This window comes from Eulemur rufifrons, chromosome 2 (genome assembly GCF_041146395.1).
Source record: "Eulemur rufifrons isolate Redbay chromosome 2, OSU_ERuf_1, whole genome shotgun sequence".
Taxonomy (NCBI): Eukaryota; Metazoa; Chordata; class Mammalia; order Primates; family Lemuridae; genus Eulemur; species Eulemur rufifrons.
Window position 1 is genome coordinate 57,733,006 of NC_090984.1, and position 26,599 is coordinate 57,759,604.

The 26,599-nt window shown below is 34.4% G+C and overlaps 2 protein-coding genes across 2 annotated transcripts; one reads left to right on the forward strand and one right to left on the reverse strand.

The window, feature by feature from the left end:
• The first annotated feature begins 272 nt into the window (after positions 1-272).
• On the forward strand, positions 273-5,423 carry LOC138377494 (olfactory receptor 4K14). Its single transcript, XM_069462430.1, has 3 exons — positions 273-442; positions 3,824-3,825; positions 4,352-5,423. The coding sequence occupies exon 3, from the start codon at positions 4,375-4,377 to the stop codon at positions 5,305-5,307; it is 933 nt and encodes a 310-aa protein (XP_069318531.1). The 5' UTR covers positions 273-442; positions 3,824-3,825; positions 4,352-4,374; the 3' UTR covers positions 5,308-5,423.
• A 5,283-nt stretch (positions 5,424-10,706) lies between these two features.
• Positions 10,707-11,648, reverse strand: LOC138377495 (olfactory receptor 4Q2). Its single transcript, XM_069462446.1, has one exon. It carries the CDS (start codon positions 11,646-11,648, stop codon positions 10,707-10,709), a length of 942 nt encoding a protein of 313 aa, XP_069318547.1.
• Between the last annotated feature and the right edge of the window lie 14,951 nt (positions 11,649-26,599).

The window sequence follows — 26,599 nt, forward strand, 5'->3', positions numbered from 1 at the left end:
GTATATATTATTCTGCTTGAATTATTAAAATAATTGTAGCTATGTTTATATAATCTGGAAGATATTTAAAATTTTCTTCTTTTGTCACCTGGAGAAATAAACATGATTTATTACCACAAATTTCCACCCTTTGATAATTTATTCCCCAGCCTCCATTATGGCAGTTGGTCATGCATAGCCCATTATTAGGGATTCTTAATTGATAGGAGACAGGATATAGATATTTAGATCTTAACTCCAAGGAAGGCTCAGATCTGAAGTTCTCTAGCTTCTTAAAATGATGCTTTTCTTGAGTTATTTTTAAGAGGCAGGAGAAAGAAATGATTAAGTCACCTCTGGAATAAAAATATGTATGTTCAAAAGTTCCATTCAAGTATAGCAGATGTGAAATACAAATTGGGTGATCTTCAGTGTCAGCACTGAGCATCTTAACTACAGGTTAGTAAAGAGTTTTTGATATATATATAAACATGTGTAAGATATAAGTCAAATAGGGACTAATTTATTATATGATTTTTTTACAATAAATCATTGAAGTACATCATAATAACTTGTCAGTTAAAATTAAATTTTGTCATTGTTAGTTGTATTTGCATTTTAATTTAAATATAGCATTGGTTTGTATCTCATTTTTCCTGATTACAAATTTACAGTCATTTAATAATTTTTAAAAGTCTCTGCAATCCATAAGGAGTTCTCTGAAATCACAATTCTATTTTAATCTATTTTATTTCATTTCTTTTAATATCCATTTTCAAAAGAACATTATTGAAATATAATTTACATACCATAAAGTTTACTCATTTTAAGTGTACAATTCAATGAGTTGTAATATATTTACAAAGTGGTGGAACCATCACCAATATCTAATTTTAGAATATCTTTGACTCAATAGCAAATTAGGAGTTTCTTCATATTTGTTTCCTGAGTTTTCCATTTGATTATTTCAACTTTCTATTCACTTAATCTTTATAAAACACTAAATTAGATATAATTATGTTTTAGATTTACATATGAAATTTTTCATGGGCACAAAGAGGAAAGGAATACCAAGGAAAGTACAACTATATGACCTGTAATATTCGTGCTAGGATGGCATCAGGGCACTCTAACTAAACTTGTTGGGAATTCTTGATTTGTGCTTGTGTCCATTGTGCCCATGAGGGCATTTGGTTTCAGATTTAAAATCTAAAGATAGGTAGCATCTCATTGCCAAATCAGTGTTGCAATTGAATGGTAATATGATTGTCTTATTTTATAAATTAAAGAGGAACAAAGGGGATTTTGAGTCTTCATTATCTTGACAAAAGCCTAGCGCGATCTGAGTGGCCTAAAACAGATACAATAACCATTAATTCCTCTAGATAGATTTTAAAATTCTACCACTATATCAAGTTCACATTATTAGAATATTTAACATCTATAATATGTTACTTTATTTCCCTGTAGGAGCCTTACAAAATTATTCTTTCACATTATACTCCTCAATTTTATAAAAGAGCAATATAAAAAAGCTCACACAAAGGACAGTTATGCATCTTTTGTGAAATTGCTCATGAAGAATTCTGTTCTATGTTCTTTATAAAAAGGTTTATACAATATTTTACTCTTAGTGAAAAAAACGAGGCTCCAATTTATTTCTCATGAAGAACTAACCATGGGACCTACACATCCTATCCTACTTCATCTGGAAGCTCAGAGCTACATTTTGTAATAACATGCTGAATTTATCAATCACTCATTTATAACCGTGAAAATACTCCCAAAAATTATTGCATAGATTTTATGCTCTGGTCCTTGTTGAGATGTCCTGAAAAATATCTCTTTCTTTGCAAGTCATCCTAAAACCCTCTCAGAGGTAGTCAGTTTATAAATAATAAATCTATAAATTAATTTGATCACTGGCTTTTTAAACCCAAACACAACTAATTTAAAAAAATGATAATAGCAATAGTAAAAATTTGTGGGGTTGAAGGAACTGTATAAAACTTATGTTAATTGTTGGGTTCTATATTGATTGGGTTCTATAGTGAATTACGAAGATATAAAACTGTGTTAACGTTGTATAGATACAGCCTGAATGAGTGAGTGTGTCTGTAAGCAACTGAGTAAGGAGGAAGACAGCCTGACTACTGCTAAGGGACATCCTGGAAGGATTTGAGGTTGTCAAGATTCCAAAACAAGCATTATGGAGATAACCAAGTTGTATAACTTGGTAAAATAACTAAAAATCATTGAATAAACACTTCAAATCCGTGAATTTATGGTATGTAAATGATACCTTAATAAAGTGGTTTCAAAAAAAAAAAAAAGAAAGATTCTAAGCCGGTTTAACATGGGAAAAATCTCAACACTATTGCTCTTTAGGAAGTGATATCTTGAGCTGAACTTTAATTGGAGAATAGGATACAAATACCCTGAACCAGATCTTCCTTCTGGTTCATTTAATCAAATCATTACAACAAATTATATTGTAACTTTCTGATCCTTTTTTTGAGGAAAAAACATTTTCTTACTATTAAATCTTAAAAGTAAAAATATATTCCCATTATAAATACATGAAAAGCAAAATAATTATAAAGAAATATATTAATGAGATACTATTCTGTATCTCTGTTAGCCTGACAAGTATCAGTCTACATTCCTCTTTTTCTTCTCTTCCTCTATCTCCCACTCTTTCTCTTTAATTTGTTGATTACAGCCCATATTTCTAGCTTATTGAATGAAGAATTCTATAGGTGAATCCTGTCAGATTTCTGTTATCTGTAAATTTATTGATCAGGTGTTATTCAGATTGTTGATGAAGGCCGAGATAAAGGAAAGGGTCCCACGGCCTACAATTACATGTTGTCCTCCCTGACGGCAGAGATTAACACTGTAAATTAAAAATTTTGTGGTTTTGTTTTTCTGGCCCCAGTTCCCACCCACTGTCCAAGGGAGAGGGGTCTAAATTAAAACTTTATGTAACTGTGCTATTGCTTAGAACAAATTTTTCTCAAAGTCATTATCTGAGAATATGAGTAATGACTTTCTACAACATATAACACAATAATGATACCTTTTAAAAATTACTAACCAATATACATAACTTGAGTACGTGATTTGGGAGCTATCCTGTATTTGTACATCACCCCCAAATAGGTCTTTATATCCAGAATATGCTTTTTTAGCTTAAAGGGATCTTTCTTCTTTAAATTTTATCCTCAAGGAAGAAAATTTATTTATTTTCTTGGCTTCAGGAGAGAGACACAGTAATTGGTGTTTAGATACATAAATAGAGCCACCCACCAGCATGCCTTTGCTAGATTTTGTTTTGTATTTGTGTGGCTAAATGGAGAGAGGGAAAGAGAAAGAGAGACTTGATAAAATATAAGTAGTTTTCTGTGTTTTACATGGTGCCATTGTTTTTTAAATTAAGCTTTAATTTCAATTTTTTGGTCCAATGTTTAAGAACAATTAATTACCCATTGAGCAATGATATAAACACAGATGGGGAGAATATGATACCATACAAAGAATCTCCAAAAAATCTTCAAATTCTCAGTCCTCTTGATTTTTGGTTCATATTCTGCACTTGATTAATTCCATGTTTTCACGTGAACAAAAGCCATAGAAAGGAGAAAAAAATGTTCCTCCAACTCTCACCTATGCCGAAGTCTTCCAGAATGTCCAACTAACTGCCCCTAAGGAAACACTGAAGTCTGAAAAAGGCAAATATTGATGATGGTGTGGACTTGTTTAGAATCTTCTATATTTTAGATTATCTCTTACAAGTTAAAAATTATACTGAGATAAACTTAGTTGATCATTTTCATGTGCCCAGCAGTTAATGAACACTTTTGCTTACATTTCTTCCTTCCTATCTCTTTCTTTCTAACTGACAAATAAAAATTATATATATTTATGGTTTACTGCATGATGTTTTGATATATATGTATTTGATGATGTATACATTATGGATGGCTAAATCAAGCTGCTTAACACATGCATTACCTCACATACTTACCATTTTTTTTGTGGTGAGAACATTTAAAACCTATTCTTATCAATTTTCAAGTATACAATGCATTACTATTGGCTACAATCACATGCTATACAATAGATCTCTTGAATTTATCCCTCCTGTCTAACCCAAAACTTTGTCCTTTGACCAACTTCTCCCTAATCCCCCTATTCCCCAGCCTCTGGTAACCACCAATTTACTCCCTGTTCTGTAAGTTTGACTTTTTAAAATTCCACACGTAAGTGAGATCCTTTGATCTGCCTGGCTTATTTCACTTAACATAATGTCCTCCAGGTGCATACACATTGTCACAAATGACAGAATTTTATTTTCTTTAGATAGAGTCAGAGCAAAATCTGAAACCGGAGACAATGGCCCTACAGAATTATTCCTTGGTGTCAGAATTTGTGTTGCATGGTCTCTGCACTTCAAGACATCTCCAAAATATTTTCTTCATATTTTTCTCTGGGATCTACGTCACCATCATGCTGGGTAACCTCCTCATTGTGGTCACTGTAATTTCTGACCCCCACTTGTATTCCTCCCCTATGTACTTCCTGCTGGGAAACCTATCTTTCCTGGACATGTGGTTGGCCTCATTTGCCACACCCAAGATGATCAGGGATTTTCTTAGTGATCGAAAACTGATCTCCTTTGGAGGATGTATGGCTCAGATCTTCTTCTTGCACTTTACTGGCGGGGCTGAGATGGTGCTGCTGGTTTCCATGGCCTATGACAGATATGTGGCCATATGCAAACCCTTGCATTACGTGACTATAATGAGTCGGCAGACTTGCATCAGGCTGGTGTTGCTTTCATGGGTCATTGGATTTGTGCACTCAATCAGTCAAGTAGCTTTTACTGTGAATTTACCTTACTGTGGCCCCAATAAGGTGGACAGCTTCTTCTGTGACCTCCCTCTAGTGATCAGACTTGCCTGCATGGACACCTACGTCTTGGGTGTGCTTATGATCTCAGACAGTGGGCTGCTTTCCATGAGCTGCTTTCTGCTCCTCCTGGTCTCCTACACTGCCATCCTCCTCACCGTCCGACAGCGTGCTGCTGGTGGCACATCCAGAGCACTCTCCACGTGCTCCGCACACATCACAGTAGTCACGCTGTTCTTTGGGCCTTGCATTTTCATTTATGTGTGGCCTTTCAGCAGATTCTCTGTGGACAAGCTCCTGTCTGTGTTTTATACCATTTTTACTCCACTCTTGAACCCCCTTATCTACACATTGAGAAATGAGGAGATGAAAGCAGCTATGAAGAAACTGCGAATCCGACAGGTGACTTTTCACTGAATTCCAGCTTTCCATGATGCTACATATTCCTACTCATTCAGGGGATATCATTTCTTTACTATGATTTTGCTCGAGGATTTCCTTCTGACATTATATTGATATAATTTGTAAGGTGTATAGGAACAGAAACCCATGCATTAAGATAATATAATTTTTCTTCTTCAGTCTGTTAATATAGTATTACACTAAGAAATTCTATAAAGTTGTACCATTCTTGGATAAATCATCCTGGAATAAATTTCTTTTGGTCAAGTAACATTTTAATATAATATTGGCTTCATTTTGTAAAAAGAAAAAAAATGATTACTCTTGCATCAGCCATAGTAATTAGTGACATTGTTTTATAATTTTATTTTATCATTCTTTTTTCTTTTGATGATATAAAGCATATACTAGTTCTATAAAATAAGTTTTAAAATCTTCTCTTTTTTATTTCTGTAACACTTTTATATAGAGAAAGAAATTTGTTTTCCAGAAAAGTTGGCATGATCACTTATAAACATGTAACAGCCTGGTATATGGTGGGAGGGATTAAGTGGGAGAAAGTATTTCTACCAAAATAAAACTGGTCTTATTTTTGTTTTGGTCTTAGCAAAACTTATTTCATTATTATTCAAATAAGTAACAGTTTACTTATCATTTCTACCATTTACATGTAAAACTTTTCACTGAAGAATTACATATGTTTGGAGGAATGCACAATTAATAACTATATAGCCCAATACAAATTTACTAGGTAAACACACCCTGTAATGAGCCCTTAGATTGAGAAACATTGCCAGTACATCAAACGCTCCCTCACTGAGCTTTCCATCTCTACCCACTAAGGGTAGCCACTATCATCACTTTCAAAACATACATTATTCTTTTCTTGAACATATTTAAGTGAAATTCTATAGGATATGCAGTAATCTTGTCATCTGTAAATGACAATTTTGCCTCTTTGTTTACAATATTTATAGCTTTTATTACTTTCCCTTGTCCTATTGTCCAGAGAGGAATTCTAGCAAAATTTTAAAAAGAAATGGCATAATTGGAATCCTTGGCTCATTCCTCATCTAATGGACAAACTCTTAAAAATTCACACAAAGTATAATATTTCCAGTAGATTTTTATCCTTAGTTCACTATTGAGTGTTTTATCACAAATGGCTGATGAATTTCATCCAATGAATTTTCTATACTTATTGAATTGAAAAAAGTAAATTTATTTTTATTTTTGATTTATTGTTTTTTGACACTATTACATACATCATAGTGTTAGTGCCTTTCTTTTAATTACATTTTAATTTTTTACATTTCTAGTGTGTAGAAATACAATTGACTTTTAAAAGTTTTTATTTTAAAATATGTAGTTGGATGGTGTTGAAAAATATAGTGTAGAAGTCCCATGTGACTTTCATTCAGTCTTTCTAAATACTTATATTTTATATAACTATATCCAGAATCAAAACTAGGAAATCAACATTGGAACAATGTATGTGTATGATTCTATGCCATTTTGTTACTTGCTAGATTCATGTAACTACCACATGAATTAAGATATACAATGACTTCATTATGACAATGATCTCTCTCATGCCCCTCCTCACCATCCTTAACTCTGGCAACCACTAGTCTGTTTTCCATCTCTGTAATGTTGTCATTTTTTAGGATGATATGTAAATGAAATCATAGAGTGTGGTCCTTTTTGACACTGACTTTTTTTCACTTAACATAATGCTCTTGAGACCCACCCACATTATTGCAATATCAACCATCCATTATTTTTTATTGATGAGTAATATTTTTACAGTATAGATGTGGTACAATTTGTTTAATCATGCTTTTATTGAGGAGTATTTTGGTTGTTTTTGTTTTCTGGCTATTTAATAATACTCATAGATGAGGTTAACTTTATAATTAATTTTCCTTTATTACAATATCTTTGTCAGATTTTAGAATTAAAAACATGCTGGTGACAAATAAAAATAAAAATTGTTCTGTATTTCTTTATTCACAGGATGATATTGTAAAAAATTGGTGTTATTTCTTACATGCTTAAAGAATTCACTAATATGAATTTTCTTTATGGGAAGGTTTTTAAGAATAGATTTAATATGTTTAGTAAATCCAAGCCCTTACTTGGATTTTCTAAGCTTTCTGCTGGCTACCTTGAATAATTGTATTTTTCAAGGAAGTTTTTCCATTTTATTCAAATTATTGAACTTATTGATATAATTCATTTGGTCAATGCGATATGAGAAGATTCAAGAGTCAGCATGAGATTTACCATATGCCTTTTCCTCTACCCTAGCAATAATGGAATTCCATGTTGAGGTGGAGGCTTTCTTAGCATGAATCTGTTAGTGACTACAATAGACAGAGATCAACAGCTAACATGAAATCCATATTAGTATTATGGTATGAATAGAAAATAAATATTTGTTGTGTTAAGTGAATTAAATTTTAGGGATTGTACTTTTATTAAAAACTAAAATTGTCAAAATTAGTGAGATTGTTTTTGAATCTGAGGCTTCATATTTTATTTGAACAGAAACATTAGATATTGGATATGAAATTTAAATGTATCAATCATTAGATGTGTGGACATAGATAAATTCCTTAACTTTGTGCCTGAGTACTGCTAATATGAACCAGCCTTTCTTTTCTCATAGCATTTAATGTTGCATTGTACATCAAAGCAGTCTTTGGAAAGGATTTTTTAAAAAGCAATTTAAATAGCTAATAATTTCTGAGTATTTGTTTATATATGCAGAAACAATCCTTTTTTAATGTCTATTTTTCTGAGAATTTCCAGAGCAAATATTTTTTTTTATTTTTCTATTTAGACATGTATTCCAATATATCCTATAGGATATAGGATATATAAATATATCCAATATATTTAGACATGTATTCCAATATATCCTATAGGACTTATATTTGTTCCTTTACATATTTTATTTTATGCTTTCTGATAATATATGATATAGAGATAAACAATAAATAACTTCAAAAAATAGTGATTTTTATCTTGTGTACTTTTTATCTTTTTCTACCCCAAAGGGTTGAATAGTGTTTTAATTCTAAATATCACTTTTTCCATATATTTTTGATTAGTGGGAAATGTCTAGCAGCAATAGAGAGCCTCTCGACATTAATCTCTAGTGAAAAATCAGCTGTACTATGTATTTATTATTAATTGCTTCAACTCTTCTGGAGTTTGATCTTCAATTACTTCTCTGTTGGTAGTATGGATATTAAAGTACAGACTAAATTCAAATATAGACCTTTCTGATTCCATAGTCAAGTTTCTATAAATGAAGTCACACTATTTATAGTTGTTTCTAGTATGAATTGGACTGCTTTATTATCTGCTCAATATTGAGATGTTTATCTGACTTCTATGACAATAGTGGTGGTATTTCCATAAGTGCTTTGATGTCTGTTATTGAGTATAAGAGCTATAAAAAAAAGTTTGATCAATTCTTATTTCTGTAACATCTCTCAGTTTCCTATGTCTCAGTGAAAAATTTACAAGTTATCTTTCCAAGTATTAGAAAAGAAAATAGCTCTAAAATATTTATTTCATAGTCAATACTGTATTCATCAGAGAAGGCATTAAATTATCCCACATATATTCAACAAATTTTTTAGTCTCTATTTTATTTATTTTATGTATTTTCATAAATTATGGAAACATAAAGATAATATAATAATAATATAAAGATAATAACGACAAAACCTCAGCCTTCAATGAATTGACCAAACATTCTTGGCTTCTGTCTCTGTCACACAGATTAGTTGTTGAAATTATTTCTATAATCCACTGACTATACAAGCTATATAAATGAAAATAATTCACATTTCATTTATATTTTAGATTTATATTTTATTTGAGTCTACTTTGTTCTAAACATGAATGTAAATTTAATTTTCCTATCTTTGGTTATAAAGATTCAGTAAGCAGTAAACAGGCCTAAGAATTAAGTCTTAATATAATTCTAAGGATACAAAAAATGTCAGTGAGGGATTCTTTGATGGTCATGGTTTCCAATAATTGACAAAGGTGAAAACATCATGAATTCATTTCTATATATTTTCTAATATTCTCCAAAAACTAGTGTTGGCACATAAAACTGTTACTGCATTAAGGTAAATCAACCAGTTTAGAATTTCACCATCTATACTTTAGGTTATTAAAAAAAACCCACAACTTTAATGAATAAATAGTTTTTGAACCATACTATGAGGCAGGCACCAAGCTAGACACATTCATATCTATTGTCAGTTTTCACCCTCAGAACAGCACTGAGAAGTAGACAGCATTTTATTTATACTACAGACGAGAAAATTAAGGCTCCAATACTTTAAATGATTTGTCCAGATCCACTTGGCTTGTAATTCAAAGATGAGTGTTTTAACCTACACTATTAGGTAACTGTTCTTTCAATTATACTACTAGATGATAGTCAGAGGTGTGATGAGGTGACAAGGCTGATTTATCTCCTTAGCTTGTTATACATTCATATAAATCTAATTCACTCTAATACATCTAAATGATACCCTTTTTAATATTTAGAGAGAATAAGAAATGCATGTAATTCCTTACTCAGTTTACTGTAAACATCTACAGATGTTCTTTGACTTACAGAGTTATGTCCAGATAAATCCATCATAAGTTGAAAATGTTGTAAGTCTAAAATGCGTTTAATACATCTAACCTATTGAACGTTATAGCTTAGCCTACCTCCCTTAAAAGTGCCCAGACACTTGACATTAGCCTACAGCTGGGAAAAATCATCTAACACAAAGCCTATCTTATAACAGTGTTGAATAACTCATGTAATTTATTGAATGTTATACTGAAAGTGAAAAACAGAATAATTGTATAGGTACTAGAAGTATAGTTTCTACTGAATGTGTACCACCTTCAAATTAAAAAAAAAAAAAAGAAACAAATAACTTGAACCATGTAAATTGGGGACCATCTGTAGTTAGAATAAGTTAAAATTGAAAGGAAAATAAAACCCGTAGCAAGATGGAAAAGAAGGTGGTGAGAGCTTGGAAAGAGTGGTTTGCACCAGTCTACAATAACAAACTGAATGGGAAGAGTGGATGGAATAAAATTTGATCAGATGAACAGTTAGAATGGAAGAATACAACTAATAGAAAAACAGAAAATAGATTTGGTCCAATTTAAAAAGAGAAATCAGATGACAGAACAATTCAGGATGAAATAATTTTTTTCTGATTTATAGTGTGCAATTTAATTATAAAGCCAGAAATAAGGGTATTATCACTTAATGAAAGAATAATTAAAAAAACAAAACCTAGGCCACTACCTCCTAACTCATCATTCAAAAAGTAATTAGTTTAACCTTGGATTCTCTGCTCTCAAAAACATACTTCAATGTCTCACGTCTCCTGCTTTTTCCAAGTCAGTCCAGTCCTGTCCCACAGCTTCCATATGGCTGACTTGACCTCTGTGTTCCGAAGTGTGTAGATGAGGGGGTTTAACATGGGAGTAATGACATTGTAGAGTACAGACACCATCTTGTCCACAGAAAAAACAGAGAAGGGACGAGCATAGATGAAAATACAGGGTCCGAAAAAGAGTGTTACCACCATGAGGTGGGAGGCACAGGTGGAGAGTGCTTTTAGCCTTCCCTCCTTGGAGCGAATCTTGAGCAGGATAGTGGTGTAGGAAGAAACCAGCACGACAAAGGAGCTGGTAGAGATCAACCCACTGTTAGACACCATGAGCAATTCAATGACAAAGGTATCTGCACAGGCAAGTTTGATGACAGGGGGAACATCGCAAAAGAAGTTGTCCACCTGGTTTGGCCCACAAAAGGGCAGGTGGATAGTGAGAATAGTCTGGACAGTGGAGTGCACAAGTCCTCCCATCCAGGAGGCAGCTACCAACACACAACATAATCCCTGGCTCATGACAGTGGTATAGTGCAGAGGGCGACAGATTGCAACATAGCGATCATAGGCCATCACTGTGAGCAGGAACATCTCAGCTGCTCCTACAAGGTGCAGGAAAAAAAGCTGCACAATGCATTGATCATAGGAAATAAGTTTTTCTTTATCAAGAAAGTCAGCTAGAAGCTTTGGGGTAGTTACTGTAGAATAACATAGGTCCAGAAATGAGAGGTTGCCAAGCAGGAAATACATGGGTGATGTATTCAAGTAGTTATTAGAGGCCACTGTGACCATGATGAGGACATTTCCAACCCAAGTGGACACATAGAAAAAAAGAAACAGCACAAATAGCCCTGCCTCAATGGACGGTGTCTGTGAGAAGCCTGCCAGGACAAATTCTCTCACCACTTCTGTTTGGTTTTTATCCATTTGACCTGGCTCTACCTAGATGAAAGAAATTAAACAATGGGGCATTAGTAATATTAAAAATGTATGAGATATTTCACATAAAATACAAGACTGCTCATTTCAAAAGAGATAATTTTCTCTGACATCCATCCTGATTGATTACCTGGGAGAAATTATATCCTCCTTGTCTGATGTAAACATAGTCTCCCACCAGCTGCAACCTTGAGACAATAATGAAGTAGCCAAGATTTACTAGAGCATGAAGTCATCTGGTCCTGGGCTTTTCATTTCAGTGTGGTCCATTACTCTTTTCCATCAATTGTTATATTACTTCTCTCTCCTTTTCCACATTCAGTTTCAAGAAATATGTTATGTTTTCCTGAGATATTACTTTTTTTGAAATAAAAAAAAGTCTTTGGGAAAACATAAAACTTGAAGGTAGAATTTAAGATTCCAGTGAATGAGCATTAGATCTGTAGAGTTTTATTTGGAAAAAGGAAATCTCTATACCCTTTGCCACCAAGGTCACTCTTATAGGACTCTATCTAACCTGTGTGAATAGCTGGAGAAAGAATCAACTTCCACTTCGGGCTTATTGCTAGTTTACTGACCTCTAACTATGTTTCCTGAATGCCTGTTTAGTTTACTATATTCATATTTCTTTTCAGTTTATTATTTTCTATAATATATTTCTCATCTTAAATCATATTAGTGGGCATATGGGTACACATTATGCTTACAGAGAACTAAATAGAAATACAAATTGGTTATTCATGGTTCAAATGACTCTCTTTTGACTATCCTATTAAATTTATTAAAAAATAAACTATTTCTCTGAGGTTAAAAAAATGGCAATTTAGGGTGTGTGTGTATTTTGTCTATGCATGTGAGCAATGGCTAGAAGGTGCTACTGCATGAGATGAAATGGGTGACAGCCCACTGAGAACTGTGGGGCCCCATGATAGCTGCTATTCACTTAAATCCTACAGCTCCATTCTTGGGTTACTTCACTTAATAGAATGGGCTCCAGCTCTATCCAAGGTAATACAAGAGGTGCTATATCACCATTGTTTTTTGTGGCTGAATAGAACTCTATGGTATTCACATACCACATTTTATTAATCCACTCATGTATTGATAGGCACTTGGGTTGTTTCCACATCTTTGCAATTGTGAATTGTGTCAGAAAAATAAATAAATAAAATAAGTAGATCCTACAGCTTATCTGTGCCATACACAGAGCAGCATTTTGAGGAATTAAGACATAATAATAAGACATAATGTATACCATAGAATATTACTCAGCTATTAGAAATAATGGCGATATGGCATCTCTTTGGTTCTCCTGGAGAGAGTTGGAACCCATTCTATTAAGTGAAGTATCCCAAGAATGGAAAAATAAGCACCAGAGGTACTCACCAGCAAACTGGTTTCCCTGAGTGCACATTTGGGAATAACACCAATTGGGTATCGGACAGAGGTCAGGGCTGGGTGGAAGGGATGGGTGTATACCTACTTGATGAGTGCAATGCGCACTGCCTGGGGAATGGACACGCTCGAAGTTCTGACTGGGGGGGATGGGGTGGGGGGAGGGGATGGGTGCACACCTACATGATGAGTGTGATGTGCACTGTCTAGGGAATGGACACAATTGAAGCTCAGACCCGGGGGGATGGAGAGGCATGGACAATATATATAGCCTGAACTTTTGTACCCCCATAATGAGCTGAAAAACAAACAAAAAATAAAAATAAAAAAAAAGAAAATTACAGAAATAAATTTTCATAAAAGAAAAAAAAAGACATGATTTAAAATTCAGTTATTAAATTTTCTTCATCTTATTATAGTTTATATCTCCTGTAAATCTATGAACTATATACTGTCATTTAGGCAAATCAATAAGAATAAAGTATTGAAATAATTTTAAACTAAATAAAAGTTAGCTTAAATAAAATAATAAAATCTACATATTCCTTAACTAAGGCAATTATGTAAATATAAATAGTATATTAATTATATACTCTGTAACAATTAAAATATCAAGAAACTATATAAAGTAAAACCCCCAAATTTAAATATTTTGTTAAAATGATATTTAAAAATAGGCTTACTTACATGAGAAAATGGTTATATAATCAAAGAATAAAACAGGATACAAACTATATATAAAATGTGATACAATCTATACACAGAAAATCTAAACTATATAAGAAATTAGACTAAATGTAAAGACAAAAATATGTATATAAATTGTCAATTGGGACTTTTTCTTATTTAGAGTTGCTAATTTTCTACAATGAACTTAATTATATTTATGAAAAATAAGCTTTCTGTGAATTTGTATGGGTATGCCTATCTATAGGTTTTATGACTTCTTATTTTATTTTTACATAAAAAATTGAAAAATTTCAAATTTTTTCTCATTTTGCTATTTAATTATTACTTAACAGTTTACCTAAGTGTCAGGTAACAATTCCACTTAATTACCATCCATGTAACTTATTTGAAAGTAATGGTTATTGTCTAGGTATAACATGAAAATTCTCAGATTTTATTAAAAGCAAATTTTTAATGATGAATTTTTTTCAAGAAATATTTCACTAATTTTTCATGTTTAATTTGTTTATGATTACCAAAATTATTAATGCTATTGCTGAATTTTAGAAACATGAAAAACCTGAAGAAAATTATTATCTTCCCAATACCAAGAAGCAAACACTATTAATTTAGCCAGTTAAAAGCTTTTTAAAACATATTGTTTGATTTATATAATTGATGTAATATTGCATAGACAATATAAGATACTACTGAAAAAGACTACAATTAGTATTAAATACTCATCCTGAAGGTGGCTAGTGATGATAGGAGCATGAGGGAAGATTTTCAGTATAATAGATTTTAACTCAAATTACATACCTTTTGCCTGCTAAACAGTAAATTCTTAGGTCCTGCAGTCGCAGATTCCTGGCACACTAACACTATAGAACCATCCTAGATGTTATAGAACCAAGAAAATAAATGAATTAGGATGGAAACTCCTGGTTACACTGGCCACTATTAGAAATTTTGATGTTTGGGGATTTAGGGATTTAGGGATTTAGGAATTCACGGTCAAATCACAAAGGGAATCATTAAAATAATCACAACCTTTTGCCAGAAATTATGAAACACAAAAATATGCATGTTGGGTGATACGGGATGTGAGGGTAAAAAGCAATGTATAGAGGAAAAAAACACATGACAGTTGCAATAACGTCAGCTGGATTTTTACTGAGAAGTAAGTGTGGCCCTGGCCTATAGGACTGAGGGAAGAAGGATAATGGATTGATCATTAAGGAAAATTTGGCTGCAAGTGCCTTGCATTTCTACTACCAGTACACTTTTGCTTGTATTGCTTTCTTTATCTGGAGTATCTTTTCTAATCAGAATTTTTTACTTTAGATTATTTTAATTTTAAAAATATTACAGAAATTATACAGTAAAAATAAAAGTTTCCCCATTCTTCCACTTCCACACCTACACCACTGGGAGGAGGAGAGAGAGAGAGAGAGAGAGGAGAAAAAGGGAAAGAGAGAAACACAGAGAAAGAAAAAAAAATGTTTTTCTCAATAAAGTAATATATTTTAGATACACTTTCACGTACTGTGTCCAGCTCTAATCATTTTAATTTATATTTATTTTTAAAAACTATTCAATATGGGTATGCTATAATGAAATACTCTACTCATGGGCATGTAGGTCATCTATTATTTTATCACCATTACAAAGAGTATTACAATGAACAATTTGTTTATAATTCCTTAGACTATTTTTAAGTATTTGTAAGGGATAGAACCAGAAAGCGAAATTTCTGAGGAAAATGTTGATAGATTTTTCTCCCTCCAAATTGTCCTAATTTATACTCCTATGAACCATGTATGTGACACTATTTTCCACACTCTTTCCAACACTAGATAATATCATTCTTTGGTTTTATTTTGCAAATATGATGAGTAAAGATGATAGCTTATTATTTTAATTTGCATTTGCCTCAGCAGCAGTGTGAATAAACATCTGTTCAGGTTTTATTGGTCACACACTTTTTTCTTCTAAATATTAAATATTCTTGTCATCACTTTACTTACTAGTTTATCATATTTTCTTTATTAATACATAGAATTTATCTAGCTAGACTCAAGGATATTACATAATGCAAATGTTTGAAATCGCTGCTCTTAGCCTAAATTTACAATTGATTAAATTTTTACTTTTGGATACCTTCAACCAGATGGAGACACAGAACATTAACAGTACCTCAGATGACTGCCTTACTCTCCCTCCCTTCGATAACCCCTAAAGCTAACCTCTTTTGTAACCTCTGGCACCTTTGATTAATTTTGCCTGTGTTTGAACTTTATATAAATGGGGTTATAAAATATATGCTTTTCTAAATGTGTTTGATTACTTTGATTCAACATTATTACTGTGAAATTTATTCTAGTTATTGTGTTTCACTGTTTATATGCTTTTGATGCTAACAGTCTTTATTATTTCTTCCATTTTACAAGCATAACATAATTTGTTTATACTTCATACTGTTGTTGAACACTTGGGTGGTTTCTCATTTTGGCCTAATACAAATAAAGCTTTTATGAATATTCCTACACAGTCTTTTTTTTTTTTGATGACATAACACTCATTCCTTATGGATGTATATTAAGAGGGGAACTTTTTGATCCTAAGGTAGATGTATATTTAATTTGATAATAAACTGCCAGACATTCTTTAGATGTAGTTGTGCTGTAATAATTCACAATCCCACCAGTTGTTATAACAGAGTTTGTATTGCTCCACATCCTTTTCAACATCCATCTTTTTTTAAAAAATTAATTTTAGTCATTCTCTTGGGTATGTGGTGGTACCTTTGTTAAGAAATAATGCTGAACACTTTTTCATATGTTTATTGGCTATTTGGACTCTTTTTCATGCAGTGCCCATTCACGTTGTTTGCTCAATTGTTAATTGGGTCATTTGCATTTTTTATTGACTTACAGCAATTCTTTATATATTGTATAAACAACTCTTTTTTGGATATATATATTGCAATTATCTAATACTATTTGTGGCTTACGTTTTTACTTTCTTAGTGATATCTTTTAATAAGTAGATGTTCTTAATTTTAATAAAGCCCAGTGTGATGGTTGACTTTGGGTGTCAACTTGACTGAATTAGGGATGTCCAGATATCTAGTAAAGCACTGCTTATTTTCAGTCATTGCATTAATTATTTTTAATGCTGCAGTTGGCACTGAACCTGTCCCTCTTCTGCCGAAAGGAAAACTCAGGTGGTTTAGCATTTGATTAGAATAATTGGGCTGCCCGAGGTGTGTCTGTGAGGGAATTTACATAGGAGCTTGGTGTGAGAGTCAGTGGGCTTAGTGGGAAAGATCTGACTTCAATGTGGGTGGGCACCTTCCAATCAGCTGGGGGCCCAAATAGAGCAAAAAGGTAGAGGAATTCTCAGCCTTCATAATCAAGTGAGCAATTCCCCTACTAAATCCCTTTTCATCTCTCTCTCTCTCTCTCTGTATGTGTGTGTATATAGATATACTATTAGTTCTGTCTTTCTACAGAACCCTGACTAAAACAACTAGTTTGTCAAGTTTTTTTTTTTTTTTTTTTTGGTTAAATATATTTCTGTCTTGTTTAAGAAATCTTTGTCTCTCTTAAAGTCATGAAAATATATTCCTTTTTAAAAATGAATGCTTAAATAATTTAGCATTCACATTTAGGTATATGATCCATTTTGAATTATTTTTGTGTGTATGGTGTGAGGTAGAGCATTGGGTTTATTTTCTTCCACATGGATATTCAATTGACCTAAAAATATTTACAAGTATTGAAAAGACCATTGCTTTTCCATGGGATTGCAATGGAGGCTGTGTGAGAAATAAAGCAACTATATATGTGTGGTCTTCTCTTTCAATACACTGGTCTACTTTTCTATTCTTTTTCTAATACAATACTATCTTAATTACTCTAGGCTTTATATTAAATCTTGATATCTAGCAATGTAAATCTTCCCCTTTTGTTCTGTAATATTGTTTTGTATATTTCTAGGTCCTTTGAATTTCTACATACATTCTAGAATCAGCTTCTCAATTTCTTTAAATGCACTCATAAGAATACTGATTGTAATTTTAATATATTGCTATATCAGTTTAGAAACAATTGCCATATATATTGAATCTCACGACATATGAACATTATGTCAATTTCTCTGTTATGTTTTTTAGTTTTCAGTGTTAAAGTCATATAAATTTTGTAATATTTTTAATTTAAAAATATGACATTTTTGAACTGTTATAATTTTTTCTTTCTCTTTATAATTTCATTTTCTAGATTGTTGTAAAATCCTCGCTAAATTCACTTACCATAGGTATTGTGGTAAATCTATAGATCACTATAGGTAGTATCGACATTTCAACAATATTGTCTTCCATCATAAACATGATATATATTCTCATTTATTTCTTTCTTCTTTAATTTCTTTTAGCAATGCTTTCTGGCTTTCAGTGAAAAAATCTTCCATCTCATTGGCTAGGTTTATTTCTAATTTTTTTTCTTTGTGATGTCCTTGTAAATAAAATTGTTTTCTTAATTTCCTTTTTAGACTGTTCACTGTTAGTGTATAGAAATACAATTTCTTGTGCTGAATTTGTATCCTGCTACTTTGCTGAATTCTATTAGTTCAAACAGGTGTGTGTGTGTGTGTGTAATCTTTAGAATTTTCTATATTTAAGATCATAACATCTGTATACAGAGACAGTTGTACTTCTTTCTTTCCAATTTAGATGATTTGATTTCTTTTTCTTGCCTAATTTCTCTGGTTAGAACTTCCAGCTCTTTGTTGAACAGAGTGGCAAAAGTGAGCATTCTTGGCTTGTTCCTGATCTTTGAGAAAAGCTTTCAGTCTTTCACCATTCAGTCTGTTTGCTGTAAGTTTTTCATATATGGCCTTCATCATGTTGAGGTACTTTCTTTCTATTCCTACTGTAAGTGCTTTTACCATGAAAAGATAAATTTTATCAAATGCTATTTCTGCATCAATCACTCTCCCACATTCTGTTAATATGGTGTATTACATTAATTTTTTTGTGCATTGAACCATCCTTGCATCCTAGGAATACATATCACTTGGTCATGGTATATAATCCTTTTAGTCTAGAATGGAATTCCACTCAGCAATTAAAAAAGGAATTATTATTAGATGAAACAACATACATGAATTAAAAAATGATTAGGCAGACTGAAAAGACAGACAAAAAATAATACTTATTGGATGATTCTATTTATATAAAATTCTACAAAATTCAAACTAATACAAAGTGACAGAAAATAGATCAATGGTTGCCTGGGGAGGGGATGGGGGGAAGGACATGATAACATTACAAGGAATCTCTTGGGGATGATTTATATATTATAGGTGGTGGCATTTTCTTGTTAGTGTAACATTTATGTATTGTTTGTTTACTTGTTTCCTTTCTTTCTGTATTCCTCACTAAAATTTATGGTCTGTGGGAGGGGTTGGCAAACTATGGCCCCATGGGACAAATCTGGCTCATAATCTGTTTATGTGCAACCCTCAAGCTAAGAAGAGTTTTTGTGTATTTTTAAAGGAATGCAAAGAAGAAAAAAAATCAATAAAATAAGGAAGAATATGCAACAGACACTACATGTGCCTCATAAAGTCTAAATATTTGATATCTGCCCTATTACAGAAAAAAGTTTGCCAATCCCTACTCTATATGATCAACTGTCTATTCTATTGGAATAGACATGGTAGCCTGTATATTACAAGGTAGCTATTAATAGAAGTGAGCCTTCTAAAACACCTCTTGTATTTTCCTAGATAGAGCTGGGACCCATTCTACTAAGTGAAGTATCCCAAGAATGGAAAAATAAGTACCACATGTACTCGCCATCAAATTGGTTTCACTGATCAACACCTAAGTGCACATATAGGAATAACATTTATCCGGCATTGGCAAGATGGGAGGGGGGAGGACGGGATGGGTATATACATACATAATGAGCACGATGAGCACCATCTGGGGGATGGACATGCTTGAAATTCTGACTTGGGGGGGGTACAAGGGCAACATATGTAACCTAAACATTTGTACCCTCATAATATGCAGAAATAAAAAAAAAAGAGGAGAGACTTCTGAATGTTATCACCACCAAGAAATGATAAATGCATAAGGTGATGGTTATACTAACTACCCTGATTGGACCATTATACAATATAGATATGTATCAAAACATTAAGTGTAACCCATAAATATGAATAATTACAATGTATGAAAAAAATATTAGACATGAAATAGGTGCTCAGTGAAATTTTCATGTATTTGTGTGTGTCTGTGTGTGTGTGTGTGTGTGTGTGTATGTGGTATAATGATTGAGAGTGAGAATAAGAGAAACTTTAATCTAAAACTGCATTGCTTAAAAATAAAAAAGTTAAACATTGAGCACACACGTTCAGAGGCTACAGTGTTCCTTTCTAGGAAAAAACAAACACATATTGGGGCTGGAAAAATAAAACTTGTTTTCATGTTCCCAGTGATCTTCTGATAAAAGTTCTTTCCATGAAGGAGAATGTTAGGACTATACTGAAATAGTTTCTTGCTTTTTCTGAATCAAACTACAAAATGTAGAGGCAGAGGAGATAGTGGTTGAGAGAATATCCATTGCAATCGGACTGCCTGCGTTCAAATTCTGCCTCTGCCACTACTAGCTGTTCTACCTTTGGCAAGCTGTTATATCTCTCTGTGCTTCCATCTCCTCCATCATAAAAATAGAATTAATTATATCTACCTCACGGTAAGAAGATTAAATCAATTAATGTATATAAAAGACTGAGAACAGGACATAGAACAGTGCCTGACGCATGTTTGGTGCTATATTAGTGTTACCAATGTAATGAAAACAGATCTGCAAAAGTAAAAATTCCTTGGCTGTGTTAACCAATTTTTATAATGTTAACAGTAGTCATGAAATTCTTTGTTTTGTGTGTTCTTAATACCTGATTTATCTTGTATCTATGTTCATTAATGTGACTTAGTTCTGTTTTTCTTACTTTCTATATTATTTGAATATATAACCATACTTTGTGTCAGTTAGCCTGTGCTTTTCCTATATGAGTAACTTTCCAAGGAGCCTGAGTACCCTTTTGAGTGTGAATTTTAATATTCTTAAGATTTTTTTTCCATAGTAAAAGCAGGAAACAGTGTGTGACAGGATAAGCAGAGAATTATGCCTTCTGGACAGGTCACACTAGTCCACACTAGGCAGTAAGTAGTATTACCAGCCTGCACACGGAGGTTTTTTAAGTTCTTAGTGATCATGGGGAAAAGAATGTCAGGACACACCATGTAAGCCAAGCAAGCAACAGCTTTTATTGCAAGCAAGTTACACTTTCAGGAAATAGAGCATGCTGTCTCAAAAGAGAGCAGCTGCACTGGGAGGAAGGGGTTTTAGATCTTTTGTAGTTTTACTAATTGAAAAGAGGAATATTCAAGGTCAAGGAGTTGGCTTTTGCTAAGAATTCAGGCAGTAATTTCTAGAATTGGGTTTCCTCCCATTTTCACACTTTATATGGTTGTTTTGGAGCTGTCATGGTGATTTCAAGGGTGGAGAAATTTTAAAACCACAATGTAAATAATATTGTAATTAGCCAAAGTTTATATAATGTGGCAGAGAGAGCTGACAAGCTGGTTGAAGCCAGTCCTTGCCTGCAGTTATCAGCCCCTCTAGTTAGCTTCTCCTTAAGAGTTGTTTATTTTAACACCTACATCCAATATTCAAGCCCCTGTGTCTGGTCTCAGCCCTGTCTCCTACTCTAACATTTCCCCCCTTGGGCCCTTGGAATCTCACAAGGGAGGCCAAGGGAAGAAGATTCATCTTCTGAAGCTATTTCTTGTTGGTGAGGGTGTTGACACTGCCTGTGGGCATTGGAGTTTCTTACATCTTGTTTTCTATTTATTAATGAGATCAGTGTCAGGACATGGGCTTTAAGGCACCTCACTATGGTGGGAGGGCCTGAAGAGCTGAAGGGCAGTCAGGTGGCTGTTGATAGAGGGAATAAGTCACTAAATCAAGGGGATTTTGATAGCCCCTTTCCTTATCTCTCTGAAGAGGGATAAGGTGGAACCCTTGAAGTGTCATGATGCATGGTGTGGTAGTCCGAACAACCTGAGAGAAAAGAGATTTTAAAAGTTTAATAATGCAAGAAGAGAAAAGGAGAGTAAGAATTACAATAATAATGGGCACAATAAAGGGTCCTAGCCAGGACCATAGCACTTATTTAAAAGCAGGACCACTAGGCTTGAGCCATATGTCAAAGCTTTGTCTGACTGTCTCTTTTGATTGTATTCAGCCACTATATAAACTTCCTGTAAATTTATGGAGACTTGGTCAGTAGTACTAATCCAAGTGCAACAGGAGGAGTTTAATACAGTGCAAACCCCTCCTTCAGTGGCCAGTATATAATCTAACCTTGAACTAGGTGGGATTCTCCATTAGGTTTTAGAACAGTTCAGATAGGAGTGCTGCATGGGGACCTTAGCAGTCCACGGGTTAAAAATTTTTTATTAAGGGCTTAAGTTCCCTTTGCACCTCCTTCTTTAGATGATACTGTTTTTGTCTGAGGATAGAATGAGGGCTTTTTTAGGTGACTTTGACCAGAGTTGTCCTTTAAGCCTTTCTTGGAATCTCTTTATCTCAGACTTGGGTATCTACTTGGTCTAGGATCTCCTGGGGGCCACTGGAACAGGAGTTAGGTTTGGTCTGGCCCAAAAAGGCCAGGAAAAGGCCTCAGGCCTCCAGGAATCTCACGGCAGCCCCCAAAACCAAAAGCAAGTCTTTGCCTAATAAAGGAGTAGGGCATTTAGGTATAATCAAGAATTTGTGGTAATTAAATGGTTTCCCCTTGGCAAGAGATAGGTGGGGTAAAGGCCCTATATTTAGGAACTCCATTGATCCCAACAACTGAGCATTTTTTGTTTTTGAGAGATGGTCCCAACATGAGAAGTTAAGACAGATAAGTAGCTCTTGTGTTTATTGAAAAGGTCACAGTTTTACCTGCCATGTCAAGGGTCACCCGTGATTCCTCCCTTGTGATAGTGATGGCCTTTTGGGGAGCTGCTGGGAACTTCGGCCCCATCAGTCAGCTATAGCCTTCAGTGGGGAAGGGGATGGTCCTTGCTTTCTGACCAGGGGACAGTCCCTCTTCCTATGTTCCCTCTTTTTACACAGGGGACATAGACTGGCGGGAAGAGGTTTAGGGTTTGGCATTCCTTGTTCCAATGCCCTTTCTTACCACAGCAGAAGTACCTCTCATTGGATGATGGTCATCCAGAGTGGTTCGGGTGGCCCTGAGGTGGCCAGGGCCTGCCTATGACAGCCCCCAAAAGATTGGCTTGCCTCTGGTCTTGCCTCCGATCACACTGGTCCTGCCTCTCCTGCTCTGTCTTATCTTGGTAGTTGAACACACTGAAAGCAGTGTCTAGGAGAGTGTTGTGGAGAGTCTGGGGCCCCAAGGCCAATTTTTGGAGTTTTCTTCTAATGTCTGGGGCTGACTGAGGAAATGAGTCCCCAATACTACACTTCCCTCAGGGGTTGCCGTGTCTACATTGGTATTGTTACCAGTGGTGTGAACACCTCAGTTCTTGTCTCCTGACGATGGAAGAATGAAAGTGAGGGACACAAAAGTTTAAATCAGGGAGCAAAGAAGTTGATTAGTAAGCAATAGCACACTCCTAAGAGGGTATGAGTTGCACATGTTCAAACAAACAGTGGCCCCGGAGTTTCTGTGTCATTCCTTTTTCTCCCATCAGGCCTCCCCTCCTTCCTGACATTGTCTCTTCCCCCTTTTCCTTGACCAATGGGGATGTTGTCTCCTCCCTGCCATTGGGCAGGGGAGATTTTCACCTTATATGGTTAGGCCTGGATGTGTCCTGGCACCAAAGCCCTCTGGGGGGCACAGACTATAATGTTCTGTAATGTGCCTTGTGTTGTTTCTGCTATATTTCTTGTGACGCTGTGGTTACCTTATCTTATTATTGTTACAGTATTTTTTTAAATCAGCATCCCATTTGTTTATATTGTCTGTTTCATATTTTCTCTACTCATGTTTCACTTTCTTACCTATGCTAACGGTATGTTTGTGGATTATATTAACCAATTGAGCCTCAAAAAGAGCTGGATTTTTATCAGGGCTCTGTGTCACTTCAGTCACCTTATTATAGTTTACAGGCTTCATCATGCACTTTTTCATTCCCTTTATGAGACACATGACCAGGTAGTCCCTGAGTCTTATTCCCTGCTGTCTCCATTGGTAGTTTTAGTTGGGATCCTGAAGGGGGACAGCTGTCATTCCTGCAGGATATTGGAGAGATTGGGCAGTATTTAAGGCATCTGCAAAAGCTCATGCTTGGGCCCAAATGCATATTTTTTCCTCTGCGGTGCAACAATGAGAGAGGATTGCATTAAAGTCTCTCCATGTGACATCAAAGGAAAGAGTTAGGCTCTGAAATTTCTCAGTAAACTTTCCTGGGTCTTCAGAAAAGTGGCCAAAGCTTGTCTGGCACTGTTTAAGGTCTGATGTGGAAAAAGGAACATGTACTCTGGTGGTGCCCTCTTGGCCCGTGACTACCTCCTGTAAAGAACACAGTAGTCCAGGGCCATGTTTAGGGCTGGGTAGTTGAGGATATATCAGTGGACAGGATAGAGATTCAGGGGCAGAAGCTGGAACTGCCTCAAGGGGTTCCTGTCCCTATTTGGGAGGCTTCAAGGGGGCTGTGGAGTTTTCTGCGATGGGATCAAGAAAAGGCACAAGGTTTAGGTCAAGGGACCTAGGAACCTCTAGTTTTACATGGCAGTGCACTAGGGTATAATCTCCTCATGTCTCTGGGTTTTCCTGTAAGGCCATAAATGCCTGAATATAAAGGAAATAAGCCCATTTTTTTCTTTCATTTGCAAAAGAGGTCTAATTAAAGGATAGTATTTTAGTTTAGACTCTCATTGACCAGCTGGACCTCCTTTCAGTCAGCTTATGTTGGGGCCACGCAATGTTACATAGAAATATGAGGGTTTTTTCTTTTTATGCTATCTAATTTAAAGGAGACCCAATTTTAGAGAATACAGCTGAGGGCAAGGCATTGGCTTTTAATAAGAATTTGGGTAATAAGTACTAGAATTGGTTCCCTCCTATTTTCTTACTTTATATCTGCAGTTCCCAACCTCCAGGGGTGGACCAGCACCAGTCCGTGGCATGTTAGGAACTGGGCCGTGCAGCAGGAGGTGAGCGGTGTGCAACCAGCAAAGCTTCATTTGTATTTACAGCCACTCCCCATCACTAACATCACTGCCTGAGCTCCGCCCCCTGTCAGATCAGCAGCAGCATTAGATTCTCATAGGAGCGTGAACCCTACTGTAAACTGTGCATGCGAAGGATCTAGGTTGTGGCTCCTTATGAGAATCTAATGCCTGATAATCTGAGGAGCTAAGGCAGTGATGCTAATGCCGGGGAGCAGCTGCAAATGTAATAAATGTAATGCACTGAATCATCCCGAAACCATTACCCTAACCCCCCATCTGTGGAAAAATTGTCTTACATGAAACAATTTGGTGCCAAAAAAGTTGGAGACCACTGCTTTATATGGTTGTTTTGGAACTGTCATGGTGATTTGAAGGGTGGAAAAATTTTAAAACCACAGTGCAAATGATATTGTAATGAGCCAAAGTTCATGTAAAGTGGCAGAGAGAGCTGACAAGCCAATTGAAGCTGGTTCTTTCCTGTGGTTATCAGCCCCTCAAGTTAGCTTCTGCTTAAGACTTATTTTAACACCTGTACCCAATTTCCAAGCCCCTGCATCTGGTCTCAGCTCTGTCTCCTAGTCTGCTACTCTAACAGTAGTACCTTAAAAAGTGTGCCACCTTGGCCAACTAGAAACCAAAAAACAAAACACAACAGAAACCTGGATAGGAAATCTGGGCTCTACCACTTTCTAACCGGATAATCTTGCACAATAGCCTTAACATTTCTTAGCCTTTTTTTTTTACTATATATAAAATGAGCAGAACTAATATCTCATAGACCTATTTTGAAACTTAAGAGATGTAAAATTCATACTATAATTATACAATGTTTATCACATTGTGATTAGTACTAGCACCACAATGATATATCAACTATGTTATACATAAAATTAGAACAGTGTGCAAAAATAATGTCAAAATCTAGGAGTGCTGTATGATTGTAAAAAGTTTGAGTATATATATACTTAGATGCTCATGCACATTTCTTTTTATTTTCATTTTGTTATGTCTTGAATAATTTGGAACCCTTTGACTTATAAACATTTTTTCTTTCACTAATAAAAATCATAGAATCCCTTTAGGAGATTCTAAATATTAGAGTCTGGAAAACAGTCAGTTAACATCACATCAGATTGTAAAACTAGAACACAGTAGAAAAATGTAGGAACAGCCTTGAATGCAATAAAAGAGGGAAAGCCTAAAATAGCCTGTCATGGGGAATCCCAGAACATCTTCGTCTTGTAAGTGACCATGGAAGGGCAACTTTATGATTATCTCTAAGATCTTATAGAAGGGTTCTGTCATTTTATGAGCCAATGTTAGGCAATTTAAAAATAAAATGTTAACTTAATTAAAAATCCACATAGAAAAATTATAATTTCTACCAAATATTGACATAAAAAATACTCTATCTGAGAAGATAATATAATAATATGAAAATCTAGGGAGAATGTTTTATACTTAGAAAAGTGGTAGAGAATTGCAACTCATCTCTGATTCCCCAGGTTATTTTATCAGTATTAAACAGAATTAAAATAACCAAATACAAAACACACTGGCGAATAAATTTATTCACATAGCTCTTTTCCATGAACAATATATATTAAGTAG

Excerpts from the sequence above, each read along its gene's own strand:
- LOC138377495 (XM_069462446.1), bottom strand. The coding sequence starts at position 11,648 with ATGGATAAAAACCAAACAGAAGTGGTGAGAGAATTTGTCCTGGCAGGC.
- LOC138377494 (XM_069462430.1), top strand. The coding sequence starts at position 4,375 with ATGGCCCTACAGAATTATTCCTTGGTGTCAGAATTTGTGTTGCATGGT.